Below are 15,007 nucleotides of genomic sequence, written 5' to 3'. Positions count from 1 at the left end.
ATTTACAAGCTCCCCTAACAAACTAGAAGTAATCCCTAAAATCTAGCCACTCATAGTGGGCAACAACACAAGAAGATGAGTAAATGCTACCATATGAGGCTTGATTTTAGGTGGAAGGGGGTTTGATCTTCTCTCCCCTTCTAAAATGGCTCCCAAGCTCTAAATGCTCTTCAAAATTCATCCCCCAGTCGCCAAAAGATGCATTGGAAGTCGTGCCCTAGCTATTTAAATAGTTAGGGCCCGAAAAACAGGCCAAGTAGCATTTGCCCGGTCGGGCGATTTGCATCTTGAAAAAACGCCCGATCGGGCGTTTTGTCATACTCTCAATCAGGTCGCGCGTTTTGACGCCCGGTCGCGCGTTTTGCACTGCATTGCGCAGTCTTCGTAAAACAACCGTATCTTCTTCATCCGGACTCCGATTGAGGCGTGCGAGGTATCCACGCGAAGCTCTTTCGAAGGTGAATGGAATGGTGGACTTGTAGAAGCATTTTAAGTTAATATTGCAGGGCTGATTACTGATCAGATTTGGACCTTTGTTTTCTTCCTCCTCTCTCTTATGGATTGGTCTTTTGTCCTACAATATATCAAAATGAGTCCATTTTTCACCTAAAAATGTGTGTTAAAACAATACAATAAAGGACTACAATTTGATTCACATCACATTACCTACAACTTTCGATGCCAAACGCTCTAGTTTTTTTTCCACATGGTGGTGAAGCACCACGGTTTCCTGGAGTCACTTGTGTCTGACCGTGACCCTATAATTTTGGGGGATTTCTGGATGGAGCTGTTAAAGCTTAGTGGGGAGACTTTGCACTTCTCAACGACGTATCACCCTCAGTCGGATGGGCAAACGGAGGTCCGGAATAGGGGACTGGAACAATACCTTCAAGCCTTTACTTTTAAGAAGCCAAAGCAGTGGGCCTCGTTTCTACCATGGGCAGAGTTCTCTTTGAATTGTGCACGTCATGAGGGGTTGGGAATGACACAGGGAAAAATATGGTGAAGTAGGATGTGATATAGAAATCACTCAAACGAAACACTCTCTATTCACTAGGAATCCACCTTAGAATTAAGAGCAAAGAAATAAGAAGAATCCTTTTCTTAAACAAGCAAATAGCTCAAAAGTATAGTATATTTATCAAGTTCTTCTTCTCAATATGTAGATCGTAGCCTATATATAGGCAAACTTGGAACAACCCTCCAAGTATCGGGAACTTTCTAGACTTGCTTATTAAATTACACTTAATTAAAACATTGAATTAAGAAACTAAAACACTTCAAGACTCTTGGATTGACCATTAGACTCTAGGTTTAGCTTTATTAATTAGGCTCTTGAGTTTTTGTGTCATTCTCCTTCGATTCGAGAAGACTCATCCTCGAGTCTCCATCGGGATCATCTTCAAAATAAGGAGAGAGGTCAGCGATGTTGAAGGTTGCTGAAACTCCATAGTTACTAGGAAACTCAATTTTGTAAACATTATCTCCAATTCTTTTGAGAACTTTGAAAGGTCCATCAGCTCTAGGCTTCAATTTTACACGACGACTGTGAGGAAAACGTTCCTTGCGAAGAGGAATCCACACCAAGTCTCCTTCCTTGAATGTTGACGGCTTTCGATACTTATTAGCACACTTCTGATACTTCTCATTTTGTTTGATAATTTCTTGTCGAACCTGCTCATGCAATGTCTTGATGTATTTAGCATGATTTTCACCATCACTACTGAACGGATGAGAAATAGGAACATGGGCCAAATCCAACGGAGTAATTGGATTGCTACCAAAGACTACTTCAAATGGACTTTTTTCTGATGTTTGGCTATATGATCGACTATGAGCGAACTCCGCTTGAGCCACTGCTGTATCCCATTGTCGTGGCTTCATACCAATCAAACTCCTCAAAAGGTTTCCCAAGTTCCGATTAACAGCTTCCGTTTGTCCGTCCATTTGTGGATGATGAAAAGAGCTAAATTGATGTTTAGTTCCAAGTTTTCCCCAAAGTGTATGCCAAAAAAGACTCATAAACTTCAGATCACGATCTGATGTGATTGTTTTTTAAAATAACACATATATTAATGTAAGAGAATTTTTTCCAAAAAATGTAATATAACAGCTTTTGTGGGACAAATTAAATAAAAGTGTGTGAAATCTATTATTCTTTCTCTTTACTTTTTCACTTTAATTATTTATTAGTATTATTTTTCTAAAATATGTGCAGAAAATGATATGTTTCTTTTAACATGAAACAGATGAAGGATCAATCTTAATTTATCGAGGGACATCTTTCTATTTAAAAAATTACGGTCCAAAACACGAAAGTATTCCATTGCCCCCAAAGGCGGACCTACATGTTGGGTGGGGGCCACTGGAAACCCCACCAATTTTCAGATTTTGCACATGGAAAATTCTGAATTGTAGTAGTGGGTCAAGTGGATGTGTAGTTAGGCTAAAATTCTTAAGCTCTGGTTGGCCCGAGTTTGATTTCTACAAGTGCAATATTTTTTATTTTTTTTGTATTATTTATTTTTCTTGTGTTATTGGGTTTGGTTTGGAACACCCCATATAAAATGCAGCCACTGATTGCTCCATATTTTTGTGATGGCTCCATTGGCAAAAATTAAAACATAGCAATGACAGGTGTATATATATTAGTATAGCATTCCAAATTAGACCTCAAGAATTGCTTTTTTAATGAGTATTACTATCGTCGCGAGAATCTATGGATTGTAATTTGTAAATGTTAAATTATCGAGGCACATTTCTTTCTAATTCATTTTTAATTGCAATCTAACACGTCCAATGTTACGTATTGAATCTTGCCAGAATCAAGAATGATTGCATGAACATGAATAAATCAAAATAACAAAACGATAGTAGTACAATATTGTTAATCTTGTTTAGTGAGCAATCTACGTCCAGTGGATCTCCTCTAATATAGTAGTACAATATTGTTGATCAAAAAATAGTTGAATATTTTAATGAGAAAATTGGAGAGAAATTTTTTTCAAATATAAAAATTGGACATCTTGAGTGAGACAATCTATAAAGGAAAGATGAACATATTGAGTGAGACGGATGAAGAATTAATTTTATAATATAATGTTAATTGAATAAATTAGTGAAATGTGAGTCTACTATCAAAAATAGTAAAATGAAAAGGCATCAAATGAATTAAGAATGCATGAAAGAGAAAATTAAAGGGAGTACTAATTTTATTGTATAAACAAAAACAAAAGGATGATACTATAAACTTTCAGTGGATTCGTATCAATTCTGAAATTTGTAGGGAATCTTGTCACATTTAAATCGTGAGCAATGTTTTTGTGTTGATAGAAGTTCATTATTTTCAAATGACCTCCTAATTATTGTTATATATAGCCCTCATATTTGCGCGATTTCACTAAAACATTGTAAGAGAGTGAAATCAATTAAGATGGTGGCTTCCAGTTGCAGCAATGGCGATTACGATTGGGCTAAGCAAGTGAAGCAATTTGACGAAACAAAAGCCGGCGTCAAGGGTCTGGTGGATACCGGTATAACGAATATTCCCGATCTCTTCGTGCACCCGCAAAAGAGCTTGGAGAGCAATACTCATGCCTCCTCGTCATCGCTGGAGCTGCCCACAATCGACTTCGGGGAGCTGCAGAGCGGCGCGGAAGGGCGGCGCAAGGTGGTGGCGGAAATCCGGAATGTGGCTCAAGAGTGGGGGTTCTTCCGCATAGTGAACCACTCGATCCCTCTGGAGACGATGGACGCCATGCTGGCCGCGGTGAAGCGCTTCCACGAGCTGCCCAACGCTGACAAGGCACCGTTCTACGCGGACGCGGACGATGCCAAGAGGAGGGTGAGGTTCAGCAGCAATCTGCCCACCAGAGCGAATGCCGTCGCGTGCTGGAGGGATTTCCTCACGTGCGTCTTCCAGGACGACAAGCTTGACCCTGAGGAATTACCCTCAGCATGCAGGTAAAACTGTAAATAAGGCCTTTTAAAGGGTGAGCGGCGTATTTCTAATAAATCTGTAATTAATTACAGGGAACAAGTGCAGGAATATGTGAAATACATGATTGAGTTAAGGGAGGTGATCGCGGAGCTACTTTCGGAGGCGTTGGGACTGTGCCACGACTACCTATCGGGAATCGAGTGCATGAAGAGCCAGTCGTTGGCGTGTCTGTATTATCCTAAATGTCCGGAGCCAGACAAAACTCTGGGATCATCCAAGCATTCCGACTTTACTTTTTTGACCTTACTGATGCAGGATTCCCTTGGCGGCCTCCAGATGCTTCACCGCGATCAATGGGTCGACGTCCCTCCGGTTCGTGGGCCCTCGTTGCCAATATCGGTGATCTCATGCAGGTATGTAGTAGGTGTAGTATTCCCTCAGTCCAAAAAAAAATACTCTCCCTTAATTTGCATAAATCTGTTTATCATGATTCATGACATCCCATATTTGTATGGATACTTACTTATTATAGATATAAAATTATCGATAAAAATATATACTTCCTCCGTCCCATAGAAATAGGTAGAATTTTCTTCTTTCTCCGTTCTATAGAAATAGTCTCATATCCATTTTTAGAAACTTTTTTTCTCATTCTCTTTTACTTTATCATTTATGAGCCCCACAATCGACTATTTTATTTCAAAATATTTTTTCTTTTTTTTATTCTTACTTTACCAATTATGCATTAAAATTGCGTCGCCCCCAATTAATCTCTTCCTATGGGACAGAGAGAGTATTACAAATAATTATAAAAATTTTAGCCTGATTGGCCAGACGAGTTAAGCCAAAACCCTAAGGTTTTATGGTTAGGGCTGATAATTTACAGTAACTCGAAGAAGAAAATAACTCAAATGCCCTAAACCCGAGTGTGTCAACCCGATTAACATCCCTACTCCATCTTTGTGATCAAGAATAAAAATGTCTAATCTGATTTATAATTTTAATTTTCGTGAAATAGATTATTAGCAATGACAAGTTCATAAGCGTGGAGCACAGAGTGCTTGCACAATCCGTGGGGCCAAGGATTTCGGTGGCAAGCTTCTTTACTCCGAGCATGAAGGCGGCAGCAAAGCCATTTGCTCCGATCAAAGAGATTCTTTCTGACGAGAATCCGGCTGTGTACAAAGAGTTCATGTTCGGAGAATACTGCAAATTTTACATGACTAAATTTCAGGAAGTCGCATCGGCATTGTCGCATTACAAGATAAAATGAGTTTGGCTTTTCCAACTATTTCTTCTCCAATTCTCAGAGTGTTTTATTCTCCATTTTCTGTTATGTATTTGCCACTGAGATATGATGATGTTCTTGCTTTGCTTTAGCTTATGTTTTGTTTCGTTTGTGGTTATATGTTTTTACATCATTCGCATGTAAAACTAATAAAATCAGTCGTTGTCACTTGTCATCACCTGATTTGTTGAATTAATTCGAATTAAATTAAATATGGGATTTCATGATTAACAGATTTACGTCACTAGCATTTACAAAATCTAGATGTACGAGAAAATAAAGTAAAAAAGAGGAAGAGATAATAAAGTAAGAAAGAAAAAATAAAGATATTTATATTAATATACTAATATAACGACGTAGATCTATCGGACTTATTGAATAACTCATCGTGGAAATTTTACACTAATATTAAATTTTGTGATTTTTAAAATTACTTTAGTTAATAGGAAATACTACCAGAATTTCTCCAAATTTTATTGTTTTTTTAAGGCCAAATTCCCTTAAAAGAATAATACTCCACATGATTAATTTGTGATATCATTCTCAATTGTTTTCTACAAAGAGTGGTTAATATTTTTTGTTTATATTTTTTATACTATATTGTTTGATTAATAAATAAAATTTCAGTTCTACTCCCTCCGTCCCGGAGTATTAGACTCACTTCTTTTGGGCACATGATTTAAGGAATTGATATTTAAATAGTTAAAGTGGAGAGAGTAAAGTATGAGAGAGGTAAAAAGTAGGAGAGAGAAGAGATAAAAAAGTAGGTGGAGAATAAAATAAGATAGATGTTTTTTGCTAAAAAAGGAAATGAGTCTAATATGTTGAGACATCTCAAAAGAGAAAGTTGGTCTAATACCTTGGGACGGAGGGAGTATAATAACAGTGAAGAATTCTTATTTTTGAATATTTCTAATTTTTATTTATGATAAAATTTCATACGTAAAGTTAAATGTTAACATGATTATATTTGTTTTCTAAATCTATTTCTCCATCACAATTCATAAGTAAAAATAACTAAAACTTAATTTCATTTATTCTTTTAGGGAATTAACAAAGGTATAGTATAAACTACAAAGTTGGGGTTATTTTTACCATTTTTCATTATTTCAAAATTTGAGGAATTTTCCTATTTTAGTTGCAGCTTCATTTTACATTATAATCCTTGACCTTATGTAAGGAATGAACCACAACTTTAAAAATAAAATGTTTGATATTTTTCTACGAAATACGTTTAGTTTTTAGAAATGCATTTAAATAGTTTTACATTGTATTTTTTCTTATTTTGACATAAAATCTCGAATGAGTTGACAGAAGTAAAAAGAAAAAAAAAACATTGATAATTAAATTAGAGTTTATTAAAACAATATAAAATTTTTAAAAATATATTAATATAGAAGAGACTCTCCTTTACATAATTTCCTTTTACTTTGCTTTCTCTCTACTTTAACTATTTATTAGTATCATTTTTTCAAAAGACATGCAAAAATGAAACGTCATGCAAAAATGAAACGTATCACTTAAGCATATACATATCAAACATTCAATAACGTCATATTGCTGCAACATAAAGAGCAGGTCAAAAAAACAAGAACTAGGTACCCTAAAAAAAGAAAAAAAATCACACCAGCACTCAAAATTACATAAGAAAATATACACACATTGGCACATAGAGAAAGGAAACTTGTCAACACACAAATAATGTTACAATGGCTTGGAACTAGAAGAAGCCTCCAAAAATAACTCTGGCTCCATCAGAGCAGTGGAGATCGGAAACGTTAGTTGTTTGTAATGAACTTGCAGATTAACTCGAAATTTTAGGTTGCAACAGCTGCATCAATGACCATAAAACATCCATCCGGTGCATGCTTCTGTTATTCTGCTCCAAGGAAAGCAAACATATTAGATATGTTGTACCAAAGGCTTAGCCAAATCTAAACCATGTCTCTTATTCCATGATGAAAGCTGCAAGTGATCTGGGTTTTGATCCTAGACTAAAACTTGATGACAACTATTCTTAAATTATTGAATGCCTGTGTACCTCAACCACGAAGCACATCCAAGCCTTATTTCCATAGGCTTCTGATACGCCTTTCAAGATACTTAGACCCAAGCTTCTGATTGTTTCTGCTATCTCAAGAAACTGGTCGCATTCTTTGCAAAGCATCTATATCAAGCAAGCAGGATAGCTTGGATATTAGAAGATAAAGAAGATTCCATTTTGTATCTTGAAACAGAGTCAGCTCATGCTCTGCCAACTCAATTGAGTTCAAAGACTTATTTTGGACATAAAAACAACAGATTTCTCAAGGTTTCTATTACCTCAACCAACATTTGCCCATTCATATTTATATTTTCTACTATGATTGGGCATACTTTTTGGTCGTTTCCCACTTCTACAGCCCAGCTCGAACCCTGCTCACTACGTGAAAATTTCCTCATACCAGTGTCCTTGTCAAGAAACTGAAAAACCAACATTTCTTTTCCAGTTAAAGCCAATTTTAAAACAGTAATAGTAAATGATAGTATAATCCAGTTGTATTCTGATTTTAATGTCATGAGCAAAGATCCAATAGCAAAATGCAGAGATTAAGGAACACCGTACAAACAAGAAGAAATTCTTTTAGGTTTCCCCTTCAAAGAAGCAGTTAACCTTCATGGAATGAAAAATTTGTTGAAGTTCATAAATCAGTTTGTCATGTTCACCAACTTCTACTACTCAACATGAAAAGCAAGTGCAGTATGAGATTAAATTTATTAGTATTATAAAGCATGACATGTCTCATAAGACACACAATTCATCTGTGTGCATTTACATGTGAAGTCTATCAGCCATCTAGAAAGCATGTGGTAAGAATATAATGCAAACTACTAAAAAGAACAACTCTTAGTTGCCATCTTTATACTCTTTAAGTTTTCTTTCTTTCTTGCCAATTGATGATTATCTAGAAGGCATAGGATGTTTTCAGTTGAACCTCAACACAATTTGCTAGTTTTAGTTTCGTTAGAAGTTAACAGAATATCCACGTATTATTTGTTTACTTATTTACTTCTTGTATGGATTTAGAAGTTAGTTTCCACCTGAAAGCTAATCTCTCTCGCATATTACTGCAACCTCACCCCACTACAAAAACCAACACCTAAAGGGAAAAGCGAACCCCTAATGGACGAAATTGCCAAAGTGAAAGAAAACACAGAAAGATATAAAATTGCACGAATAGGAACAAATGCGCTCTCGTTAAATAATATCATTTGTTTACCTTTGACGCAGAGCATTTATGTAGCTTTTCTGAATGCTTGGTAACACTTTGCATAAAGATCATGTGCTTAATTGTTCGCTCAAGAAGTGAGTCAATACTGCACTGTGTAATTCAGAAGTTTCAGCAAATAACAAATAAGAAAATGGAGAACTATCATAAGCAAGAAAATTATGGTGCTGATATCACCTTCGATCCATTTGGAATAAGCTCTCGCAATTCTTTTATCCGATCTTGGATCAACTGTCTATCCCTGGGCCTCGGCCTACAGCTTTCACCAGGTCTAGCTCTCTTTTTAGATGTCTTTAATGGTACTTGAGAGCTTTCCATATATTCACTGCCTCTAGAACTGGTTGGTGAGATACCTTTCATAGACTCAGAACCGTAGGTCACTGAGTTGAAGCTACATGACGTGTCTCGGTCAAATGAAAAACCTGCCGAACTCAGAGTGCCTACACTATTGCAAGGTGTTCTGTCAGCAGTCAATAGAGATTCCCCAGTATCGCGGCATGACATCTCACTTTCTGTGTCATCTCCCTTGTGACTCGCCTTAGCCACCACTGCATCTAGAAGGTGCATATCAGAGTTCTCCATCAGCAGACTGCAACTGCTCATGCCCTTAGAAATCTCAACGGCCATCTCTGAACCAATATTTTCTGCCTCCCAGACACAATCATTTTGTTTCTGGAAAGGTGGTCCCAATGCCTCAAACAGTTCATAGCCAGCACAGAAACTGAAAGGTGAAGTCTGCATCTCAACACAATTAGGCCTGATCGGTACTTCTGGGTTTGAATCTAGACGCATTTGAAGGCTCGGAAGTTCTGGAAAAGCTGGGGACTTGATATTGTATGTAGGAATATTGGATGCGAACATTTGAGAACCTTCAGTACGTAGGGTTTCATTACATAAGCTAGACTTTTCAATCCTGACATTATTGATGGGTGCCGCACAAATAACTTCTGCTATCTTCCCTGAATTCCCAACACCATTCGATTCTCCAACATGTTTTGAATCATTAACAAATTCCATCTCTCCTTGTTGTTGCCTTGTAAGGATATTTTCACAACTTGAGGGTAGTAGAATATCATTCTCAGGGTTCGAGCATTCTGCACTTTCATGCATCTTCATTTTCAGATTTTTATTTAAAAACCCCCCCTTTGGAGGCAAAATATGATCATTATTAACATACTCCCCAAGCGGTGAAATCAACTGAGACCAAAAATCCACCTCATCCTCGGACCCTTTTACTTTAGCCACGCAATGCTGAAAAGCTGGATGTGAAGCTCTTATGCATGTATCTAACTGAAAAGGCATGCAATGGCATAAGTTATTAAGATAAAATTAGTAATGTAGCATAAATCTGCATTTGTGTGTTGGGAGGGGCATATGAGAGATGGAACGACAGATTCACCACCCACCCGAGAAGTATTCTCAAATGAGGTTGGGATACCACCAGCTAAGGAATCTTGCTTGTTACAGAAAACATTTCTGATATGGTCAACCAGCTTCAAATCCTCAGCAATCTGATACAGTCAAAGAATACTACGCATAAGAACAGATTTAAGAGTTTTCTTCATACACCTTGACCACTTGCTGGCATTTTTCATTTCATCAAAGGCAAGCCACAATGAAACCTCATAATACTTCAGAGCTAAATTAAACTAATGGGGTCTAGTCTTCTTGCCTGTCAATTAGAACTATTTCAAAGTAGGTCATAGGCACTCAGACAACAATTGGTTGGAAATTAATTTAGTGTGTGATTATAATAAGAAAAAATGAACAGTTTTCCACAGGAATAGCTAATGTTCAAGATAAGATGGTAAGGAGAAATAGTTGTGCTAAATTTTCCAACAATCAAGAACAAGTATAGGAAATGCCAAATTATTACATATAGCATAGCATTAAAATACTTTTTCATCAACAATCACAAAAGAAGTAAAGTTACCAATAACCTAAGAATTGCAAGTTCTTCAGCTTGTCTGAGATATGCGTCACATACAAAGCAAGAAATATCAGAAAATGAGGGCATGCATTTTGCATAACACTCCCCTTGTACCTTGCATAAATAACAGAATGAACAAGATGAAGATGAGAACTTGAGGTACAGTTAAGATACCTTATGAAGGGAGCCTAGTTGTACAACTCCAAGTGGAATAACAGGCACAACTGCAATGGTCTGTACGCAAGACATCTCATGTTACAGATTTTTGTAGACAAAATGCAAAGCGCATCCAGCAAAAATACAATTTTAAAATCTCTTTTGCCAGCATTAAAGACTAGACTCTGAGAATTTACATGAACGAATAGGTAACTGTATTCGCAGAGTGTTGAGTTCAGTTCAGTAACTTATAGGTTCAGAGAGAATCACTTATAGGTTCATGAATTACTTAAAATACAATGCAAGGTTTCTCACAAATAAGAGATTTCGATTTGAACCAATCTTATATAAATGGTACGGGGGAAGGGTTCAAATGAGAACCCTTAAATATTATGAGGACGGAGAACTATGTTAGGCCTTTCAATCATGGTGATCTGTGGTGGATCCATCACCATGCTGAATGAATGGGTGTTGATCTGAATCTCATGAAGAACGAAAGGTCTATTTTTTAATGCAGCTATTTTCACTACAAATTCTATGACTTTATATGTTTATTACTTTGCAGTCATCTCACGTCCTCACGAAAAATGTAGTTTTCATGATAACCCAACCTTATTATGTGGTTTAAATAAAACTTGTTACTTTTGGAGAACTGTGAGAACTTTTGCAATGAAACTGTGAGGCAATTGCACTGAACCTATAAAGTAATTTGTCTTGACAAATAAGAATTCGTGATATTTGATACTGTATTTAATATAATAAAATTTTAGAACATTGAGATATTATATGATAGAACCATAATAATTAATATGTGAGTGTCTTTTCCTCATTTAACTCCTAAACATAATCCATTAGTATACTCTCTTGCACTCTCTACAAAACTAAAATCCTGAAATTAGTAACCTTAAACTCATTTTGTTTTAGGATTCATGAACCAATTTCAAGCTTCCAGAAACATAAAATAAGTATAAGCTAATCCCTAGTTTACTTTGATAAATTTGAATGTTGGGATATCCCAAGGCCCATATTACCCTTATCATTTGACCTAAATTTTCTTTTTAAATTGTCCCACTGAGGATAAAGATATCTAATCATATATCTTATCAATCATGAAAAGTAAACATCCCCTAAGAATTGAAAGCACATATGTTAAGACAATCCATGGTAAAAGGTTTGATCTGGAAGCAGTCATCAAGTGTACCAACAGAAATGTGCATGCCTATGTTTAACAATGCATGAATTCAATTCAAACTTATGGCTCCTAGTCTTCCTAGAGAGTCCAAGACATATTTATATAAAATAGACACCTTACTAAGATTCATAAACCTAAAACATTCACTACTAAGGTTGGCAAGCTCGGTAATAAGATAATTATCTACTAAACACTTCAGTATTGGGGGTTCTACCGTCAGCCACTCTGCAGCAGAATCTTTGCACTAACCAGAGGTCAGAAGGTCGGTCCAGGGATACAGTGAGAGATATCATTAAAATATATAGCTTATGCATTAATGGTTCTTACAATATACGGCAGTCTACTTCCACTACATTACAGTGAAAGAACACAATAAGAAGCACCTCTAAAATTAAAACAAATGGGAGATGAAATCACCTTGATGCCAGCTGAAAACTGTGTTTGCCAAGCACCATAATACTGGATATAAAAGGAAGTCCCATCAGGAAGAATGACAACAAAACTGAACATGTTGCAGCAAGGAATAGCATTACTTGATCTTCATCTAAGTTTTGATGGCATATTTTCAGTTCAACATTAGATCTAACCAGAGTTATTCCCCCTCAATAAAAAATTTAGCCAGAGTTTTCCTTGTTCATGTTAATTCACAATGACAAATAACATCCAACAGAAAAATCCAGTCCACCCAATTAACGAAAATAGCATTATTCTTGAAGTATAAAAGAAACAAAGAGCCAGATAGATAACTAAAAACAAAGATATCTCCCATGAAATATGAACCAAGTTACTATCTCAAAACATTTCATTCTCATAATTGAGGGTGACTTGTAGGGTAGAGCATGCAAATAAAAGGTTCACGTTTTAATTCTATAGACGGCAAGTTTACATTAAAATTTATACCTCAGATGAGAATGATGCGTCAACAACATGCTGATCCGAAAATATCCATGAATGCTTCCCAGAAACTGCCACATGCCCAACCACCCTACTTGGCCAAAAGATACAGAATTAAATACATAATGAATAGGGTAAAAGTGAACATATACTTGTTCTCTAGACACAGTGACACACATATGTATTTGTACACAGATATAGATGAAACAATGACTTCTGCATTTACCTGTAGAAGTGCGGAGACCAATAATGCTAAATGGTAACCCACAAGCCACAGTTCATGTGTTTAACTTAAACTCTATCTAGAGAAGTAAATTTGAACATGAAAAGGAGAGATAAGAACCAGTGACCGTAAGCCTCATACCCTTCTCCAAGAGAATATACTTGATATGACATCTTTGCAACAGCTAATCCCAAAGGATCATGTGAATAAGAACCTTCATTCAGGGTACCTGCTGTTGATTTCTTGTCAGGATATTGGTTGCCTTCATAATACGCATCCGCCCAAGTAAACATCCTGCAATACATTGGTGCGCAATGAGACAGTCAAATTAATATGCATTTAAAAATAATCAAAATAATAGAATGAGAATTCCCCTGCAAATATTTGTTGCTAAAAAAGTTCTCGTATGTACTCATTATGTTGATGTTATCTGATTAGTAAAAATTAAAATCACAAATGCAGCATTTGATTTGAGATTTACGAGTGATGTTAACTCTAGAAAATGTACTGAATAAGGAACATCTTTTTCGTTAAATTTTGAGAGCAGCGTACCCAAATTGAGCTGTAAATATTTTTCTTATTTTCTAATTAGGTTAGCCTTACATATGTTTCTGAAGACAGATCATTGTTTTTCAAATAACTCCAATTGACCATCCATGACTATTCTTCTTACTAGCTATATATTCTCTCAACTCTAAACTTTTTCAAGGGAAACAAATACTTTATTTCATGAGTTATTCTGGAATTCATAGCATTGGTTTGAAAGCACAACCTTCATATATTCTCTGTTATCTTTTTAAAAAATTTCCAATCTTACAATGCATTGTAATCTCACGTTACATAGCAACTCACTTTTTCCAGAAGGGATTAAAAAAACATAAACGCACTCCACCCGTTGTATCATAACAAAGATGGATGGGTGTGTTTGCAGTCAGAAGTCAGTACATACAAATGTTACCGGGCTGTACATATATGTAGTACAGAATTTGAATAATCATTTATCCATTTTGAAACATAATTTGTAGTCATGCACTTGTCCAAAATAATCAAGCAATTTATTACAAACTGAATCTTGAAAAAGGCACATAAAGCTGTTTGAAGACTATCAGAAGCAACCAACGGTCAGTATTAGACATCTAGATCCATAGCGTTAGGTAAATTCCAGTCTTTTTTGAACAAATAACTCGATATATTCTTGTTATGAAGAAAAAGCACAAAAGAATTCATAAACCAAATAGCAGAGAGAAGTAGATTGTCACAAACTAGAATTTCAGGATGAGTATATCACGAAACATATTCATTCACGTCTGAGAGAGAACTAAGAGACTCACATCCTTGATCGATGCTTGAGCTTCCAGAAAACCACATATTCCCAACCAGTGTTGAAACACAAGCTCCTGAGTGCTTCTTGCAATCGGCTTGCCATGTTTCCGTCTCCCTGCCAATAAAATTCCTACCAGTATCCCCCAACCCCAACTCTAAATCAGGAAAGAAACCCAAGAAACTCCCTATATCCACCCCCTTTTTGATGTGTAGCTCCAAATCTTAGCTTCCTCTGTAGGAGCCTCTTCCAGCTTGTTTCCTTCTCAATCGTCTCTTTATAGGAGGTCCCACCGTTGGCAGCAGCAATATATCATCTTTGCCCATCCTCTCCCCCACAACCATAACCCAAACCTCACCAATCAAACAACAAAACCTTTTTCAACTAAAACCACCAAACACAGAATCACGAAATCCCTATCTTATACCCTCCATCCCAATAACTTTCCATCTCCATACTCATATAATATCTCACTCAACAGCTGAATTATCTAACAATTAACGATACTACACCAGCTACAATCTAACTATCTCATATCATACACGACAGAGAGCACTCCATCTGCAGATTCAACTACACAAATGATTTTACTGGATTTAGAAAATCGGAATTGTTTGAGGTTAATTTGACATTAAACTGCTTTACCTTGGGCGGTGAGAGAAGAATCTCCGCATAAGAGGTGAAATTGCTGCCATATTCGTTGCAATTGCAGAAGCGAAGGGATTGGATTCAGCTGAAAACGGTTTTGTTTTGATACTGAAAAGGCGGTGCTGCTTATATAGCAAAATGGGTGA

At 36.3% G+C, this 15,007-nt stretch overlaps 1 protein-coding gene and 1 pseudogene across 6 annotated transcripts; one reads left to right on the top strand and one right to left on the bottom strand.

Moving 5' to 3' along the window:
* The first annotated feature begins 3,352 nt into the window (after positions 1 to 3,352).
* LOC125202439 lies at positions 3,353 to 5,459 on the top strand (annotated as a pseudogene).
* A 1,268-nt stretch (positions 5,460 to 6,727) lies between these two features.
* Positions 6,728 to 15,007, bottom strand: LOC125200608 (transcription factor EMB1444-like). Of its 6 annotated transcripts, none has more exons than XM_048098282.1 (12): positions 14,859 to 15,006; positions 14,224 to 14,774; positions 13,034 to 13,186; positions 12,676 to 12,760; positions 12,193 to 12,234; positions 10,602 to 10,661; positions 9,904 to 10,008; positions 8,675 to 9,787; positions 8,489 to 8,590; positions 7,551 to 7,691; positions 7,270 to 7,395; positions 6,728 to 7,107 (listed from the first exon to the last, which is right to left on the bottom strand). In XM_048098282.1, the coding sequence occupies exons 2-12, from the start codon at positions 14,316 to 14,318 to the stop codon at positions 7,033 to 7,035; spliced, it is 2,097 nt and encodes a 698-aa protein (XP_047954239.1). In that variant the 5' UTR covers positions 14,319 to 14,774; positions 14,859 to 15,006; the 3' UTR covers positions 6,728 to 7,032. The 6 variants fall into 6 exon arrangements, with proteins under 6 accessions (XP_047954239.1, XP_047954240.1, XP_047954241.1 ...); XM_048098283.1 differs by having other exon boundaries at positions 14,224 to 14,786; positions 14,859 to 15,003; XM_048098284.1 differs by having other exon boundaries at positions 14,224 to 14,566; positions 14,859 to 14,987.

The sequence above is a fragment of the Salvia hispanica genome, chromosome 1 (assembly GCF_023119035.1).
Source record: "Salvia hispanica cultivar TCC Black 2014 chromosome 1, UniMelb_Shisp_WGS_1.0, whole genome shotgun sequence".
In the NCBI taxonomy this organism is placed as follows: Eukaryota; Viridiplantae; Streptophyta; class Magnoliopsida; order Lamiales; family Lamiaceae; genus Salvia; species Salvia hispanica.
This window is presented reverse-complemented; position numbering and strand designations above follow the sequence as displayed.